This window comes from Thamnophis elegans, chromosome 8 (assembly GCF_009769535.1).
Source record: "Thamnophis elegans isolate rThaEle1 chromosome 8, rThaEle1.pri, whole genome shotgun sequence".
NCBI classification, from domain to species: Eukaryota; Metazoa; Chordata; class Lepidosauria; order Squamata; family Colubridae; genus Thamnophis; species Thamnophis elegans.
The window spans coordinates 59,625,737-59,641,947 of NC_045548.1; the positions used below are offsets into that span (position 1 = coordinate 59,625,737).

The 16,211-nt window shown below is 40.8% G+C and overlaps 1 protein-coding gene across 2 annotated transcripts in view; it reads right to left on the reverse strand.

Moving 5' to 3' along the window:
• Positions 1 to 5,501: 5,501 nt before the first annotated feature.
• Positions 5,502 to 16,211, reverse strand: part of SYBU (syntabulin) — a 61,367-nt gene continuing 50,657 nt past the window's right edge. For both annotated transcript variants that reach the window (XM_032223387.1, XM_032223388.1), the window contains 3 exons: positions 10,591 to 10,797; positions 9,257 to 9,406; positions 5,502 to 7,297 (listed from right to left, as the gene is read on the reverse strand). In XM_032223387.1, the coding sequence (XP_032079278.1) occupies positions 6,196 to 7,297; positions 9,257 to 9,406; positions 10,591 to 10,797 (1,459 nt within the window). In that variant the 3' untranslated portion in view covers positions 5,502 to 6,195. The remainder of the gene's footprint in view (positions 7,298 to 9,256; positions 9,407 to 10,590; positions 10,798 to 16,211) is intronic.

Consider the following 16,211-nt stretch of genomic DNA (forward strand, 5'->3'; position numbering starts at 1 on the left):
TTTTTTTCCTAAAGGGTTAGGGGTGCAAGGTTCTTGTAACTTGACAGCTTTAAGACTTGCACGCTTCAATGCCAGAGTTTCTGAGCCAACATTTTGGTTGCTAAGTAGGACCGTTGGTAAGTGATACTGATAATAATATCAAGGGCAACATACGAAATCGACTGATGAACAAAGAAGTTACTAAGCAGCTATGTTAAATAATTTGTTTTTGGTTTATTAAATACAATTATATTGCAATTATATATTTTTGTAGTTTAAACTATAAATTGCGCAAAATTATGTTTTTGTCGAAGTGACACACAACGCGAGTTATGCTCGATTTTTTGCCGATTTTTGACACACCACGCCAAAAAGGTTGCCCATCACTGCCCTAGACCCCTGTATGTGTGTGTGTGGGGGGGTGCCTCAGGGCTTGGGTATTTTCCCTCTCCTCTTTAACATCTCAATGAAACTGCTGCATGAGATCATTGGACAGCATTGGATGTGGTGTCATCAGTATGCTGAGGATACCCAGTTACACATTTCCCTGAGCCAGGCAAGTAATGCTGTTATGGTTCCTGTCCAAGTTCCTGGAAGCTGTAACAGTCTGCATGGACTCAACCATTGCAAGATAGAGTGGCTCTAGGTTTTTAGTCCCTCAAACAATGGTGATTTCCATCAATCGGAATACAGCTGGAAGGGACCTTGGGGGTCTTCTAGTCCACTCCCCTGCTCAAACAGGAGACACTATACCATTTCAGATAGGTGGCTGTCCATTCTTTTCTTAAAAACCTCCAGTGATGAAGCCCCTACAACTTCTGAAGGCAAGCTATTCCACTGGTTAATTGTCCTCACTGTTAAGAAGTTTCTCCTTAATTCCAAATTGCCTTTCTCCTTGATTAGTTTCCACCCATTGTTTCTTGTCTTGCCTTCTGGTGCTTTGGAAAATAAGTTGACTCACTCCTCTTTGTGGCAGCCCTCAAATACTGGAATACTGCTATCATGTCACTCCTAGTTCATATTTTCTGGCCAAACTCAATTCCTGCAACCATTCTTCAGATGTTTTTGTCTCCAAGCCTTTAGTCATCTTAGGTGCTCTTCTTCAAAACTTTTTCCAAAGTCTCAACAACTTTTTTCTAATGTGTCCAAAAATGGATGCAATATTGCAGTTGTGGCCTTACTAAGACTTCATAATGTGGTACTAATACTTCACTTAAACCAGGTTGCACTCCCCTGGACCAAGCTGATGCACAGTTTGCTTGGACTCGTAGCTTCTGGTTGACCAGCAAGTGGTAGCTGTGACTGTAGAAGGGAGGGGAGGGCTTTGCACAGATCCATCTTGTGTGCCAATTGCATCCTTTCCTGGACTGAGAGACCTTACTCATGATCACTCTTGCTTTAATCACTTCCCATTTGGATTAGTGGAATGCACTTTACCTAGGGCTGCCCTTGAAGGCCACTTGAAAATTGCACCTGGTCCAGAATTCAATGATGTGCACAGTATTAGGTGTTAATAGGTTTGCTATACCTCTATGACCTGCCCCTGCTCCCAGTTTGTCTCTGGGTCCCATTTAACGTGCTGGTTATCATAAAAGCCCTACATGGCAGGAGACCTGGTTATTTTCAGAACCACCTCTATCTAAGAATATCTGCCTCTCCACTAGATAAGGTGCAGTAGGCAGACTCTAGGTCAGGGCTGCCAAACTTGCAGCTGGTGGGCCATATGTGTCACACGCTGGCCACACCCACCCCCAGTTTAGCAAAGGGGGGGGAGTTGTGATACATTGCGGGTTGACAATGTGATGACACAGGTTTGACACCTCTACTCTAGAACCTTTCACTGACATCCTTCCACTTAATAGGGCCTCAGAAGGGTGCCTTTACTATGGTTATCCCTAACCTAGGGAATGCCCTCCACCCAACAATTCAACAAGTCCCCTGCCCATTTTAGCTTTTGGGAAGGCCATCAAAACTTGGCTGTTTACACAGGATAGGACATAAAGGAACAAAACAAGGGTCATTGTAGCTTACTGAGGAGCATCTCGAGATCATTAAAGCTTATTTTTGTCTGATCTTTTTTACTGTTTTATAGGGGCTTTTTATGGTTATGTTGAGAGCTGCCCAAAGTTTAAGATAGATGACCATATAAACATTTTAAATAAATAAATATACTGGAGGCAAATAGGTATACATAGACTTTCATTTCTTGGTGTAACTTAAGGGTTATTGCTCCTAGACCAAGCATCCTTAATCTTGAAAATAAATATAAGTTGCCATCAATCAATATGAGGTAAGATTCTTTAAGGAGAAAAATGAGCATCTGTTTATTCTAGCCTGGCATGAATTATTCCAGTATCTTAATATAGCAAGATGACCCAGTTCTTAGGTACTTGTCAAAATCCAAGGTTGAAAGTTTTGTATGAATCCTGTGTTTTCACAGCTTGTTTAGGAATCTCCCATGATCGAGTCACTTGTCCTCCTTTCTAATCCACCAGTCATCAAAGCAAAAATAAGGGTTGTGCAAAGCTCTCATAATGGAAGTAAATTTTATGTATTAAAAAGTTTTCCAGTTGATGTTTTTGCAATGCCAAAGGATTAGTTGTACCAGTTCTTATGTTATTTTTTCTTTACTGTTAGTGTGGACTTCTCAAAAGGAGTTGGATAAGCAAACTTGCTTACTATCAGTGGTATTCAGCAGGTTTGAAGCACTTCAGGCGAACTGGTAGTGGTGACCTGCAGGTGGGCCATCCCACCCTAATAGGTGTTTGTTGTTCGAATCTGAGCTTTGGTTCAAAAGTAACACTTTCTAGTTGAATTGAGTTCTTTCGCGAAATTCTGAGATAGGCTTTGGTCTAACTCCTGAGGGAAACCTCAGATCACCAAATGGAGTGGTTTTTTAGCTTTCCCGACTCAGGATACCACTAATATGTGTTTGTTGTTCGAATCTGAGCTCTGGGTCAAAAGTACCGTTTTCTAGTGGAATTGACTTATTCTGCCAATTCTGAGATACACTTTGGTGTAACTCCTCAGGGAAACCTCAGATCACCAAATGGAGTGGTTTTTTGCTTTCCCGACTCAGGACACCCCTAACAGGTGTTTGTTGTTCGAATCTGACCTCTGGGTCAAAAGTAACGTTTTCTAGTTGAAATGAGTTATTCTGCCAATTCTGAGATAAACTGGTATAACTCCTCACATTTCGGTGCGTGGCGAATTGGTGATAAAATTATGTGAAACTCGCCTCTGCTTACTATGTACTTTTCTTTTGTAGTATTAAGTTATATGAGAGATTAGACAGATTCGTCTGGATCTTTATTAGACTCTAAAGTGGGGGAATCTAAATAATAGAATGTAAGATTATTTTAGTGAATTGCTGCAGTTATTTAAATAAAGCTCAAAAAATAATTATCCTGTCAGAGAATAAACCTCGATATCACTGAATTTCACTGAAAGTAATGGGATTTAAGTTTCTTTTTCTTAGTTTCAATGGGATCCAATAAAAAAAAAACTTCCAAGAGGAAAATTGTTAACACGAATATTGGCAGCATAATAGATTCAGACTACTGCTTGAAAAGTAGATTTGAAGAACTTATGTCAATAAAGAGACCTGCCGATTATCCAAATTGTAATGAAGATTGTGTACAGAGGAGAGTGAAATATATATCCCAATGGCTTGTAGTAATATCACTCATTAGCAACTGCTAGTGCCATTAATCAACTTTCCAGCAATGTTGTTCTAGCCACCTGCTCCTTCTGGACGAAGGAGAGTTGAAAAGGTTACTGCTTGGGAGAGAGAGGGAAGAGAATAAAATAGAAAAGATGTTTTGAATTTGAAACAAACCATTTCATTCTGGAACTTCTATCAAACTCTTGCTTTGGCTGGGGTTTCAGCTGAAAGAAAACCCAAGAATGAAATTGGGTTGATTTTATTGGACAACTAAGGTTAGTTTGGCATTTGTCACCCCTTTCCCCTCGCCCCCGAATGCCTGCCTGCTTCCCCTTGAGCTCCCTGGCACCTTCCTTTCCTCTGTCCTCACCCTATTCTCAGCCACTATGGCCATTGCCAAGATCCACAAATCTGTCCTAGACGAAATGACTTTGTTTTGCCTGTTCCTCACCATAGCCCCTACTGTCCAGAACACCCAGGTTTGAGTCTAGATTTTACACACACACACACACACACATACCCCACAACCAAGCTCAGAGATCACCTAAGACTCCTCATGTCAACCCTGAGCTACAAATATTTTTTATTTTGAACACAGATTGCTTCAAAAGAATCGCTTATACAAAAACTATGCTAGGTATTGCTCATATGCAATTGCAGTTTGGTCTAAGAGATCATTTCTTAATGATTAATATGCTTTGAATTTCTTATCTTGGGAAGCAGTGGGCAGATGTACTAAAGCAAGAGAAATCAGGCACTATTTTGAAGATATTTTGGACAAGTTCTCTGTTTAAATCTCTAATGTTAGTGAGTATCCCATGGCTTACCACTGTTCAAGAGGATGCAGTTTTTTATTTTCCAAAGGTTTTCTATCAATGATGTGGAATCTGAAGGTTCACCAGATCTTTTCTTGGTATATTTTTTGAAGACAAGAAATGGAGCCAAAAATCAGAATCACAACTGGGTAATTAAAAAAATAACCCTGCCCTTTTGGCTGTAAAGGATATGCATGTTAAACAGTGGGCTTCTGATTACAATTGTGGCCATCACCTTGACTTATTTGACATACACATATTCCACTTAGTGGTAATGTGGTGAAAAGAGATGCTTTCCGTTCCACATAAATGCACTTCTGCCCGCTTATATTTTGAAAGTAATTGGCTGGATCTCCTCAAGGAAAGAATGGAATGGAATAAAATGGAATGTGGAAGGGATACTAGAGGTCTTCTAGTCCAGTCCCCTGCTCAAGCAGGAGAACCTAATGTCAGCGTTCCAAATATCATGCAGAATTAAATCAGAGTCCAAGGCAGAGCTAACTTTAAGACTTGTGGACTTCAATTCCCAAAGCTGGCTGAGGAACTCTGAGAGTTGAAGTCCACAAGTCTTAAAGTTGCCACAGTTGGAGACCTCTGGTCTAAGTTGTGGATTACCAGTAGTAGCTAATCCTCAAAGTTGCACATTCTACTATTGCATTTGTTTTCTAACAATTACCAGAGAATTTATGATGCACCCAACACACCCACCCAACCAGTTATGGTATTCTATTTTCTTCACTACCAGTTCGGTAGCCGGAGTGCTGGGCATGTGCAGACCGTTCTTGATGGTTCTTGACGTCAGAGTGGGTGGGCAGAGTCTTGTGCCGCTGCCGCCACTACCGGTTTGCCCGAATCGGTGCGAAGCAGCAGCATACCACTACTGCACCCAATACCCACACCCACACACACAGAGTCCACTTGAAATTGAGATTAGCCACTACTTCAGACACCAGAGGAAACTTCTGAAGCTTGTATGTGGGTAACAGCATAAAATATCTTGTATTGTGCCATAGGTAGCTACCACAAACACACCACTTCAATTTCAGCATGCTTTATTTACAACATGTGATTCAAAGGGTTTTTGCTTTCTTGAAAAGATTATTAAACAAGAGGAAAAATAAGTTAATACATCACACATTTAAAATATTCCTTCATAGATTAACCCCACACTTCCAGTAAGACTTCATTTAAGACTTCAGACAAATCTCAGTCAAATATATTCACAGCCACATTTATAAAGAAAATAACACGATTCAAGATCTCCACCCATCTACATGAATACACCGGGTTGTGGGGCAGGGGGCAGTTTTGGTTATGATCCCTGGGTACACAAGATGAATGGAATGCGAGCGTGACTGCATCACAATTGTGCCATTTAAGAAGCGTCGACAACACATGCTGGGACTATATATGCTGCCTTTGACAGAATGAACCTGACCCTCACATCAGAAAACATTTGGTATCACAATCCATACATCCGACCACAGGATGGAAAGTGCTGATCATGCGCTATAAATGCACTTGTGTATACACTTAATGGAAACATGTCTCCATGCCATCAATAGTTTGCCTTTAATTTCAAACAACGAACATGTTCTCAATTAAATATAGTGCAAATCAAACATTTAGGAGCAAAACAGGCAGATTCACCATGATGCACACCACTTTTTTTTTAATGGCCTCACTATATATCCACCAGAATACAATCTCTTGACACACCATTCAAGACAGTGATATCTAACGCTGAAGAATAACCGGTTCTTGACGAAGAGAATTCAAGGCCAGCAGGCAGCAGCCACGAAACAATGCTCCAAAAGTGAAGATTGGAATTGTTCCTCCCCTCCTAGTACTAAACATCCACATGATTGTTGGCACAATGGGGGCACCAATGGCCAACAGATCTATGAGGAAGTTGCTGCTCCAATACCTTTTGACAATGTTCCCCTCGGACAACTTTGTCACATTCCCAAGGGTTGTGGTGTGATAGTCTATGAAATCCAGTTCCTTCATGACTCGGTTTTTGTAATATCGAGAATCCACGGCCCTGGGCGTGGGTTCCAATGGAGATAAGAGGATAGCAGAATTTGGATCTGTTGGCGTCAAATCCACAAGCAAGTCTGAGATAATTTCTGGATCAGATACATTGGCTTCCACCAAAACAGGAGATGGGTTGATTTGACAAACATCTTGTGCCTTGAATATGTTCTCAATCAGCTGCTCCATGCCTGACCTATATAGCAACACATCAGCCTGAACAGCTTGTTCCATGGCTTCACTATGATTGTCATCTTCTACTTGGGAGCTGCCTAGGCTTTGCACCAGATCCAGATGGTTGAAAGCAGAAGATGTAAAAACAGCCGGGTGACCAAATTCAGGAGTGGTAGCAAACATGGTTTCTTCAAAAATGTCATTCCCATTCGCAATATCATCACTGAGCAGTACTCCGCTATCTGCCTCCACCGAATGGTTCTCTGTGAACATGCTATCTTCCGTCTTGGAGTAAGTTGTATTCAAGCTGAAAGACTTGTCAGGTGACAAATCACATTCATATTCTAAGCTCTGATCATCACGAGAAGAGCCGTTCTGGGCCAATTCCATGCTCTGAAGCAAAGACTCCAATTTCTTGTTCTGGATGTTGATGTCCACAAAATACTTCTGAATCCCTTTGTCTTTCTCAGCCAAGCTGTTTTTCATCATTTCAATGACCTGCTTGAGTTGCTTAATCTCCTTCCGCGCTTCTTTCAAGGCAAGCTGGGCCTCCACGCGATGGCATTCTTCTTCAATCCAGTCATCCCGCATGCGTGCCAGTTGAGATTTAAGTTCCTTGATTTCGCTTTCTCTAAGAAGGGAGAAAAAAAACACGTTATGCTCTTTTGAGAGTCCAACTCTGGGATTAAAAACTTGATGATTAATGAGAAAGCTGTAGGACAGTGAAGAGGTATTTGTTTTTATTTCTCTTGTTAGGGGACAGAATAAAATAGATCACACGGCAAATGTTTTTAACAGTCAACAGGAACTTTTTCCTAAATTGCTGCTTGCCCCAGCTTAAAGCAGGCAATCATATACAAATATTTTTCTTCCCAATGTTTTCTCATAACCCCCTTTCTTGTGGGAATATCTCACTGGACAAAACTAACTATTTCACTGCAGTTGTATAGTATGCTGCAGTTTTGATAATCCCATTATTCTGCAAAGTAGAATTAGTAGACTTTTGTTGGAATACAATAACTGGAGGTGATACGATGCATGTAAGTTTCAGTTCTGTAAATATAAATCTATTTAAATCTGTATAGTACCATCTTGTACCAATTATCTGGACATACCTCTAACAATCTTTGGACCATTATGTTATTACCCACTTTTAATGTCAATACTTTTTAATTATATTTTAATGTTAGTATTTTTTAATATAGTGTAAAAACTAATGTGTATTGCTGGTCTTTGACCATAATAAAGATTTTACTTACTTATTTACTTACGATGCATGTAAGTTTCAGTTCTGTAGCTATAAGTCTATCTAAATCTGTATGAACAGGTGAATAGGCAACCTGATGTCCTGGACAGATATTCTGGACAAAAATTCCCACAATATTTTATTTTAGAAATTTAAAGTAAAAGGGCACAAGATTGCTTACTACTGGTTTATAGCAGTAGAGCAACCAAAGGTCTTTAGTCTTTCCCAACATTTATCTAGAGCAGTGGTGGGTTTCAAAAATTGTTCGAACCTACTCTGTGGGTGTGGTCTCCTTTGTGGGAGTGGCTTGCCGCCCATGTGACCGGATGAGAGTGGCTTGCCACCCATGTGACCGGATATGAAAATGCCGACAACACTTGTCAGAACCACCTTAAATTACCTCACACACAGCACTGGCATGCATAAGAATATGATGTAAACTTGTTTTTTAAAAGGCATCTTTGGTTTGCGTTAAAACAACTTCAACACACGCAATGTTCTGATTGCACCACAACTGCAGTAGTCATCCTTACCTTTCACAGAGGCACTGAGTTTTATAAATATGAGCATGATAGTGTAGAATAATCATATCCAAGGACCTGTGGTGGGTTTCAAAATTTTTTGCAACCTCTTCTGTAGGTGTGGCCGGCTTTCCGGGTCCACTGGTAGAACCTCTTCTAATCAGTTTGGTAGATTTGATGAACCGGTTCTACCGAATAGGTGCGAACTGGTAGGAACCCACCTCTGATCTAGAGGTGCTACAATTTCAGAGCCTTTTGAGTAAAACGCATGTATCTATTTATCTACCCCATGTTGACTTTCCCTTCCAAAATTGTCTCTCTCTCAATCTAGCTACTTAAGCTTCCAATGCATTGTTTAGAAAATATGTAACTTAGGTTTATAATTGACATCTGTCTAGATCAGTGATGGCGAATCTGTTTTGGCACCGAGTGCCCAAACCAGAACACATGTGCATGTGTGTGCGTGCGTGTGCCAGAGCACCAAAAACCGGAAGACCTGTAACTGGCAAACACATGCCTGGCTTTTGGCTGTTTTTTCCGGCTGTTTTGGGTGGTATTTTGGTGGTTTTCAGACTGTTTTTCAGGCCATTTTCAGGCCAGTTTTCAGCACTCCAGCACCTGCAAAGACCAGCTGGCCAGCACACATGAAACCAGAAAAGCAGCTGGTGACAGCGCACATACTCACAGAGAGGGCTCTGTGTGCCACCTCTGGCACACGTGCCATGGGTTTGCCATCATAGGTCTAGATAATGGAAAATACCCTAATCACAAACTTCCAAACAAGCTTTGCCTTCCAGCATTTGTTTCTACCCAGAACTTTTACCTTTCTTGAAGTCTGCTCTCTGATTCCTTCAGTTTTGTTTTCAGGTGCCTCACTGTAACTTCCTTTTGCTGGAGAGGGGTCAGGTACTGTTCTGGACTGGGTGGCTTTATCCCATGGTTCTCACCGCAAGAATTGTATCGTGCTGGCCGCCTGCAGTAGGGAAAAGTTTGTTATGCTTGCAGAATTGTGTTGTGTTCTGCATAGGTGACTTTAATTGCATTCCTATTTTAGCAATTTTAATCTCAATTTTAGCAATTTTAAGATGTGTGGACTTCAGTTCTCAGAATTCTGCAGCCAGGAAGTCCACAAAACATAAAATTGTTAAAATTGAGAAACAGTGCTATATGCATTTACCTCAGAATAAGCACCAGTTAACTGGCTGCTTTTTTAAAATGAAGGTCTCTCTCTCTCTCACTCACTCACTCACTCACTCTCACACACACACACACGCAAGAGAGAGAGGGGGGGGAGGGAAAGAGAGGGGGGAGGAAGGAAGGAAAGAAAGAAAGAAAGAAAGAAAGAAAGAAAGAAAGAAAGAAAGAAAGAAAGAAAGAAAGAAAAGATTTAATGTCAGATTGGGTTGAAACATTTCTTGAAATCTGGATTAATCTTTCTTTGGAGGATAGCAGGTCAATTTTAAACACTTTCCAATGAGAAATTGGCTTCAACAGAAAAAGCAAGTTTTCTCTTGTTTTATTCTTTAGAAAAGCCACAATAAAGTCTTGCCTTAAAATTACATTATTCAAATGCTAAATGTCCAAAACCTCAACAAGCCAAACATTAATCGATTGTATGTTAATCATAGTAGCTACAACCCACTTACTCTATTTCTTGTAAATGATTAGGAGTCCAAGGACTAATCACACTGAAGGCAGAAGCTGCACATTTGCTCCTGGTAAAAACTTCAGAACAAGCAACCAAAGGAACAGGTCAAGTAGGGGCAGAGATAATATAACTTAAGTGCGACATTGTACCATGAATTTTTTTTTCTGAAGCAGATGCAGGCCAAGGAATGGAAAATGGTGTTAGATTACATCCCATCACACAAGGGAGATGGGTTCAAAAGGAAAGAAAAATAGTTAACACAGACATTAAGTTAGGAATGTGACCTTTTGAAAGATTCCTTCCTCTGAGGGGAGGCCAAAAAAAATAAAATAAAATAGAAGAGCTTGTTCAAATGCTCAAAACAAAGCAACTCAAAGATCAAGAGATTTCACGAGCTTGAAATAATGTGCCCTGGAGACACTCCAGTGACAGCTAGAGATGAAAGAGTTTAAAGATTTGGGAAGTGGTAGGATAGCAAGGAGATAAATATTATGGAGAAATTCGCTTGCCTAAAAGTCGGGCTGTTATCATTTCCCTTGTATGAACCGGAATTGCTGCTGCTGGCTGAAGAGGCCCCATAATTCTGATGTGGACTGACAGGACTCAATTGATTTTTGCACAGCATCGACAACAAGTCCTTCTCACGGGCTGTGGTTGGAGGGCTGGACCCAGATTTATAAGGCAAGGAACCATGATTGCGTCCATGAGGCCCCCGGCTAAAAGAGACAAGGTCAACAATGGGTTATGATATGTCATATTAAAGAAAGACATGAAGCTATGACAGTTTTCACCGATTACCTTTGGCATTAATTGCCACGATCTCTTTGGCTCACTTTTATCATGGACCAAATTAACCAGGTAGTGAAGAGAAGGAGCAGGGGAAACAAGATAGCAGTGTTCCAATATTTGAGGGGCTGCCACAGAGAGAAGGGGGTCAAGCTATTTTTCAAAGCACCTGAAGGCCAGACAAGGAATAATGGCTGGAAACTGAACAAGGAGAGATTCAACCTAGAAATAAGGAGGAACTTTCTGACAATGAGAACAATCAACCAATGGAACAGCTTGTCTTCAGAGGTTGTGGGAGCTTCATCACTTGGGACTTTCAAGAAGAGATTGTACTGCCATTTGTCAAGAATGATGTAGGGTCTCCTGCTTGAGCAGGGGGTTGGACTAGATGACCTATAAGGTCCCTTCCAACTCTGTTAATCTGTTTGTCTAAATATATTTAAAATGCTTATTTTGAATCAATGTAGATAGCAGAGACATTTACTGTAGTCTTTTTTAAGATGTCATACAAATCTTCTAAATGTATCAATTTCTTCTGAATTGTTGTTTTATTCACGCACAAATGTATGCCAATTAACTCAATTATACATCCATAGATAGAGTGGTTTATTGAACCAGTCCATGAGACTTTTACAATAAATCAACTTTTCTTTTTAAAATTTGTAAATGTGGATTCACAGAACTCCTACCTGGTGATTGCAAGTACTGAAATTATTAACTGATATAGAATTGATATGCTATAACAGAAAGCAGTGACGTGCAGTCAGGGGAGGCAGGGCCTCACCACTGTCATCATGAAAAGAAAAAAAAATTAAAAGGGAAAAGGCTGAGCTACTTGCTGCCAGAGTCACAGTGGATGATTCTGCTTAGTGCTTAACTGTTTAAAAAAGCCTCTAAAAAAGTGCCCTCTGCAGGAAGAGGTGAGAGAACCACGTGCCTCCTTTAGTCTATCTTTATGATCACTTGAGCAGAGTTAAGTAAGGGTTAAAAGGCGAAAAATTCCTTATGTAGATGAGGCACGTGGTTCTCTCGCCTCCTTCTCTAGAGGGAGCTTTTTTGGAGGCTTTTTTAAACAGTTAAGCAGAGTCATCCATTGGAGACTCTGGCAGCAGCTAACCAGCCTGGCCTCAGCAGCTCTTGCCTTTTTCTTTTTACATTTTTTACATTTTCATCATGGCAGACAAGAGGAGAGTTGAACTCCTCTGTGAAACAGCTGTAAAAGGTATGTGGGTTGGAGGGAGGGGAGGAGGAATTCAAAATTATTGTAATTTGTAAATAATTGTAATTTGTATTATTATAAGTAATTTGTGTGTGTGTGTATTTTACCCGCCTCTGCTGATGTGCGGGCTGGCACTTTATTTTTTATTTTTAAAGCCCTGCCGCCGTGCCGGCCATAGAGCAGGACGCACGGTGGCGGGGCTTCAGCGGGGCTTTCGGAAAGCCATGCCGGGGCTTTGGTGTGGCTTTCCGAAAGCCCTGATAAAGCCCCGGTGCTGATAGACATAGGGCGGCTTTTGTCCGCTTGCCTCACTGGCCATGAACCTCACCGCACATCACTGACAGAAAGACTTCTAGACTGGGAACAAAGCCATCAGAGTTTTAAAACTCTGATTGGTGGCAGAGGACACCTGGACAATTTACAGCCTCTGATTTATATGCCAAAAACTAAGAATTCATAAAGTATATTTTGGAAAACAGACCACCATCTGAAATGTAGAAATCTTTATCATGTGTGAAGGGAGTATATGATGAGCATTGACTTCATGCCTTGTGAAATTGTCCACCCTGTTGAATTAAAAATGTAGTAAGGAATAGATAAATGTCTGGAGATTCTCAGGAATCCAGGTCATGGTGGTCCCAAAAGTGCTTTTTCAAGAGGCAACTGGACTTTCTGGTTTTTCTTTGAAGCTGTTTCACTTCTGGAATGAGAAGTGAAATGTCTTCAAAAGAAAAAAGCAGAAAGTCCAGTTGTCTCTTGAAAAAGCACCTTTGGGTGGTAAGGAATAGTTTACCTGTGTAGACTCCCCAAGGCTTTTAAAATGACAATCAGGATGAAATCAGTACAATTCCAGAGTCTACTGACTGGGACTTTCCAAATTGTGTGAGCATCAGTGCAAGACTGTCAACATTTTATGCAGAGATTTCACATAACCCTGTTGAAATCTTGTGAAATGTTAACAAGTTTATATTGATTTGGGATGCTTTGAAGTGGTTTAGTGGGTCACCGACACAAAAAATAAAGATTTATTTATGGGATCCTTAGTGCTTTCTGAACTTGGTTGTTTTCTTACTATGTTTCATTACCAAACTAAGTATCATCATCACATATCTACTGGCATGGATGATATTACCTAGTGTGGTAGGGAAATATCTGCAAGAAAACCACCAAACTTAGATAGCACCAAGGATCCCCAGTTCAACTCTAAGAATACAAATATTCTCTTCTGCTGATAGATATATTTATGCATTTAATCATTTAATTTATATTCCACCTTCCTGTTTGTGTGAATTGGTAAAGATTGATTAAAAATAACAAAACATACAAATATAAAGCATAACAGGAAACGCAACGCAATTAAAATCAAACTTAAAAATGTTAGAATCAGGTTCATTCCAATAACCAAAGATTTGACAAAAAGAAGTACATTTTGCCATGTTTCAAAGTTTTCTTGAAAAAAAAGTAGGCTTACTAGCTGGGAAATTCTGAAAGTTGATGTCGAAGATCTTAACATTGCTGAGATTGAGAAACATTGGTTTAGAGTTGCTTGCCTGTTTTTATTTAATAATTGCTCTAAATGACATTGTGCAGAGTTCACAAGAGACAAAGCCAGGATTGTAAATATCCATGGTCTGTTCAGGCACCATGCCAGACTGTAACCATACTTTCACTGTTTATTTTTCTATTGACTACAAATCTAATTTTGAAGCCACGAGACCTTGATTTCTTAAAAGTACCATTTTAAAAAAATGTTTGATTTCTAAGCATATTTCATAACAACATCAGAGCATTGGCATAGTAATTAACCATGCAAACTTTGCTTTGACAACTGGTTGGAGAATCTATTCACTTAACAATTATAGATGAATAAATATATTTATAAATATTTATGTTGTTATTGTTGCTATTAGTCACAAAGTCTTGTCCGACCCATCGCGACCCCCTGGACAACGTTCCTCGATGCCTTCCTGTCTTCTACCATCCTCTGGAGTCCATTTAATCTCACACTTACTGCTATGGTGACTCGATCCAGCCACCTCATTCTCTGCTGTCTCCTTCTTCTTTTGCCCTCAGTCTTTTCCGGCATTAGGCTCTTCTCCAAATATGGTAAATATTTATAACTTAACATTATGATAGATCTTTAGTGTGAACACTGAACAAATTACACATAGTAAAGATATCTCTCTCTCTCTCTCTCTCTCTCTCTGTGTGTGTGTGTGTGTGCGTGCATGCACCCACATCTAATAATTAAAACTGTATCTTCTGAAGTACAAAAATAAGCTGACAAATAATAGGCAGAACGCCTGGATGAGAAGTCAGCAGCCAAGAAGCAGAAAGTTTTAATTAAGGATCTCTTTGAGTTGGTTTCCTCCACCCATTGCAAGGAACACTTTATATCATCCAGATGGTGGCATGGGTGTTTAGCACAGGCACATCTCGAGACAGAGGTTAGTGGCTTCCGTCCCATTTGTTTCAAGAAAAGGAGACGGGAGGAAGGGAAAAAGAAGACATAGCATTACCAACCCACTGAATGAGTCTCTGGCCCTCATGCGGGAAAAGGAAAACTGCACTGACAGTTTTAAACTAGGAAGAAAATAGTGTCTCTGTTCGGCACACATGGTGTGGCCAAGATATTTTTGGCAGGCAGAGTTTAGCTCATTGATTCAAAGGCTCCATTGGAAAGGACATTAATCTAGGACAGTGATGGCTAACCTTTTCTGGATTGAGTGCCCAAAGTGTGTGTGTGTGATTGTGACCTCACATTCACATGCAAACCCCCAAAATGCAATGCGCATGCGCCCCCACGGATGCACCCCACACATGCATGTGCAACTCTCCCCCCCACACACACCCTGCGCATCTTATTTTTGGACAGTGGCTTAGTGGGCTTGACAGTTGGAAATCTGACAGTTCAGGGCCTGAGCTCCATGCTTCTGTCCTTCCCATAGCGGCTGCTAACCAAGCCTTTCGAAAGCAAGAAGAGACCCAATGACCTGCCATGATGGTGGAAGGCACGCAAACATGCATGACATTGCTGAAGTGGGTTGACGGCTTGTGTGCTGTCAGAGAGGCAGTGGTGGGATTCAGCCAGTTCGCACCTATTCGGGAGAACCGGTTGTTAACTTTCTAAGCAGTTTAGAGGACCAGTTGTTGGAGGAAATCTCATTTTGTTTTTTTCTCACTTTATAGGGCTAATCCTGTAAGGAAGGGCAGGAAGGAAACATTCTGGTGTTGTTTCTAGTCTAATCTTGATTGCCCTGCTTACAGAAACTGCCTGTCCCGTTAAAACTTATTACACTGTAACAGCTGAGACGAAGCGCCCATCGATGTGAGTGACCTTGAATTGGCCACGCCCATCCAGTCACATGACCACTGGACTCCGCCTACCCAGCTGGTCATTAGGGCAGAGAACCAGTTGTTAAATTATTTGAATCCCACCACTGCAGAGAGGGTTCTGCATGTCACCCCTGGCACGCATGCCATAGGTTCGCCATCACGGATCTAGGACTTTGGTGGAAAAGTAAAAACCTAACCTCTGTTTTCCTTGCTTTTCTTCCTTGGTACTAATAAAGGAGAATATATGTAGCTCAGGATTGATGTGAGGGGTCCTTGGTGCTCTCTGAACTTGCTTGATTTCTTGCAGATGTTCCATTGCCCAAACTAGGTAAATCGTCAGTGCTACTAATGAGTGCTTTTTTGCTGTCACTTTATATTTTAATGGCTTGCCTGCCAGTGTCGGTGATCTCAGAGATTCTTTGGTTGGCCTGTTTGCTGTTGGCTTCTTTGTCAGTTTCTTGTTTTGGGGTATTGTTTACTTGATTGTTGGTATGATGTTAACCTTGAAGTTAATCTATGATGACCTGGGTGCTGATTGCTGGCAGAGAGATGCTTGGGTCTTTGTGTTGAGTAATAGTCTTTTGTGCATGGCCTGTAGATGTTGTTAATGTCTATGTGCCTATTGATGGCTGATTTGTCAAAATGCCAAGATTCTATAAATTCCCTGGCACTGCTGGATTTGGCTTGGTCTAGGATCGACACCTTTTCCCTACTGAAACTATGATTAGGCCATAACCACAAACCTGTGGTCAAAGTGACCGCAACAGTTTTCCAAAATGTTCAGAACAC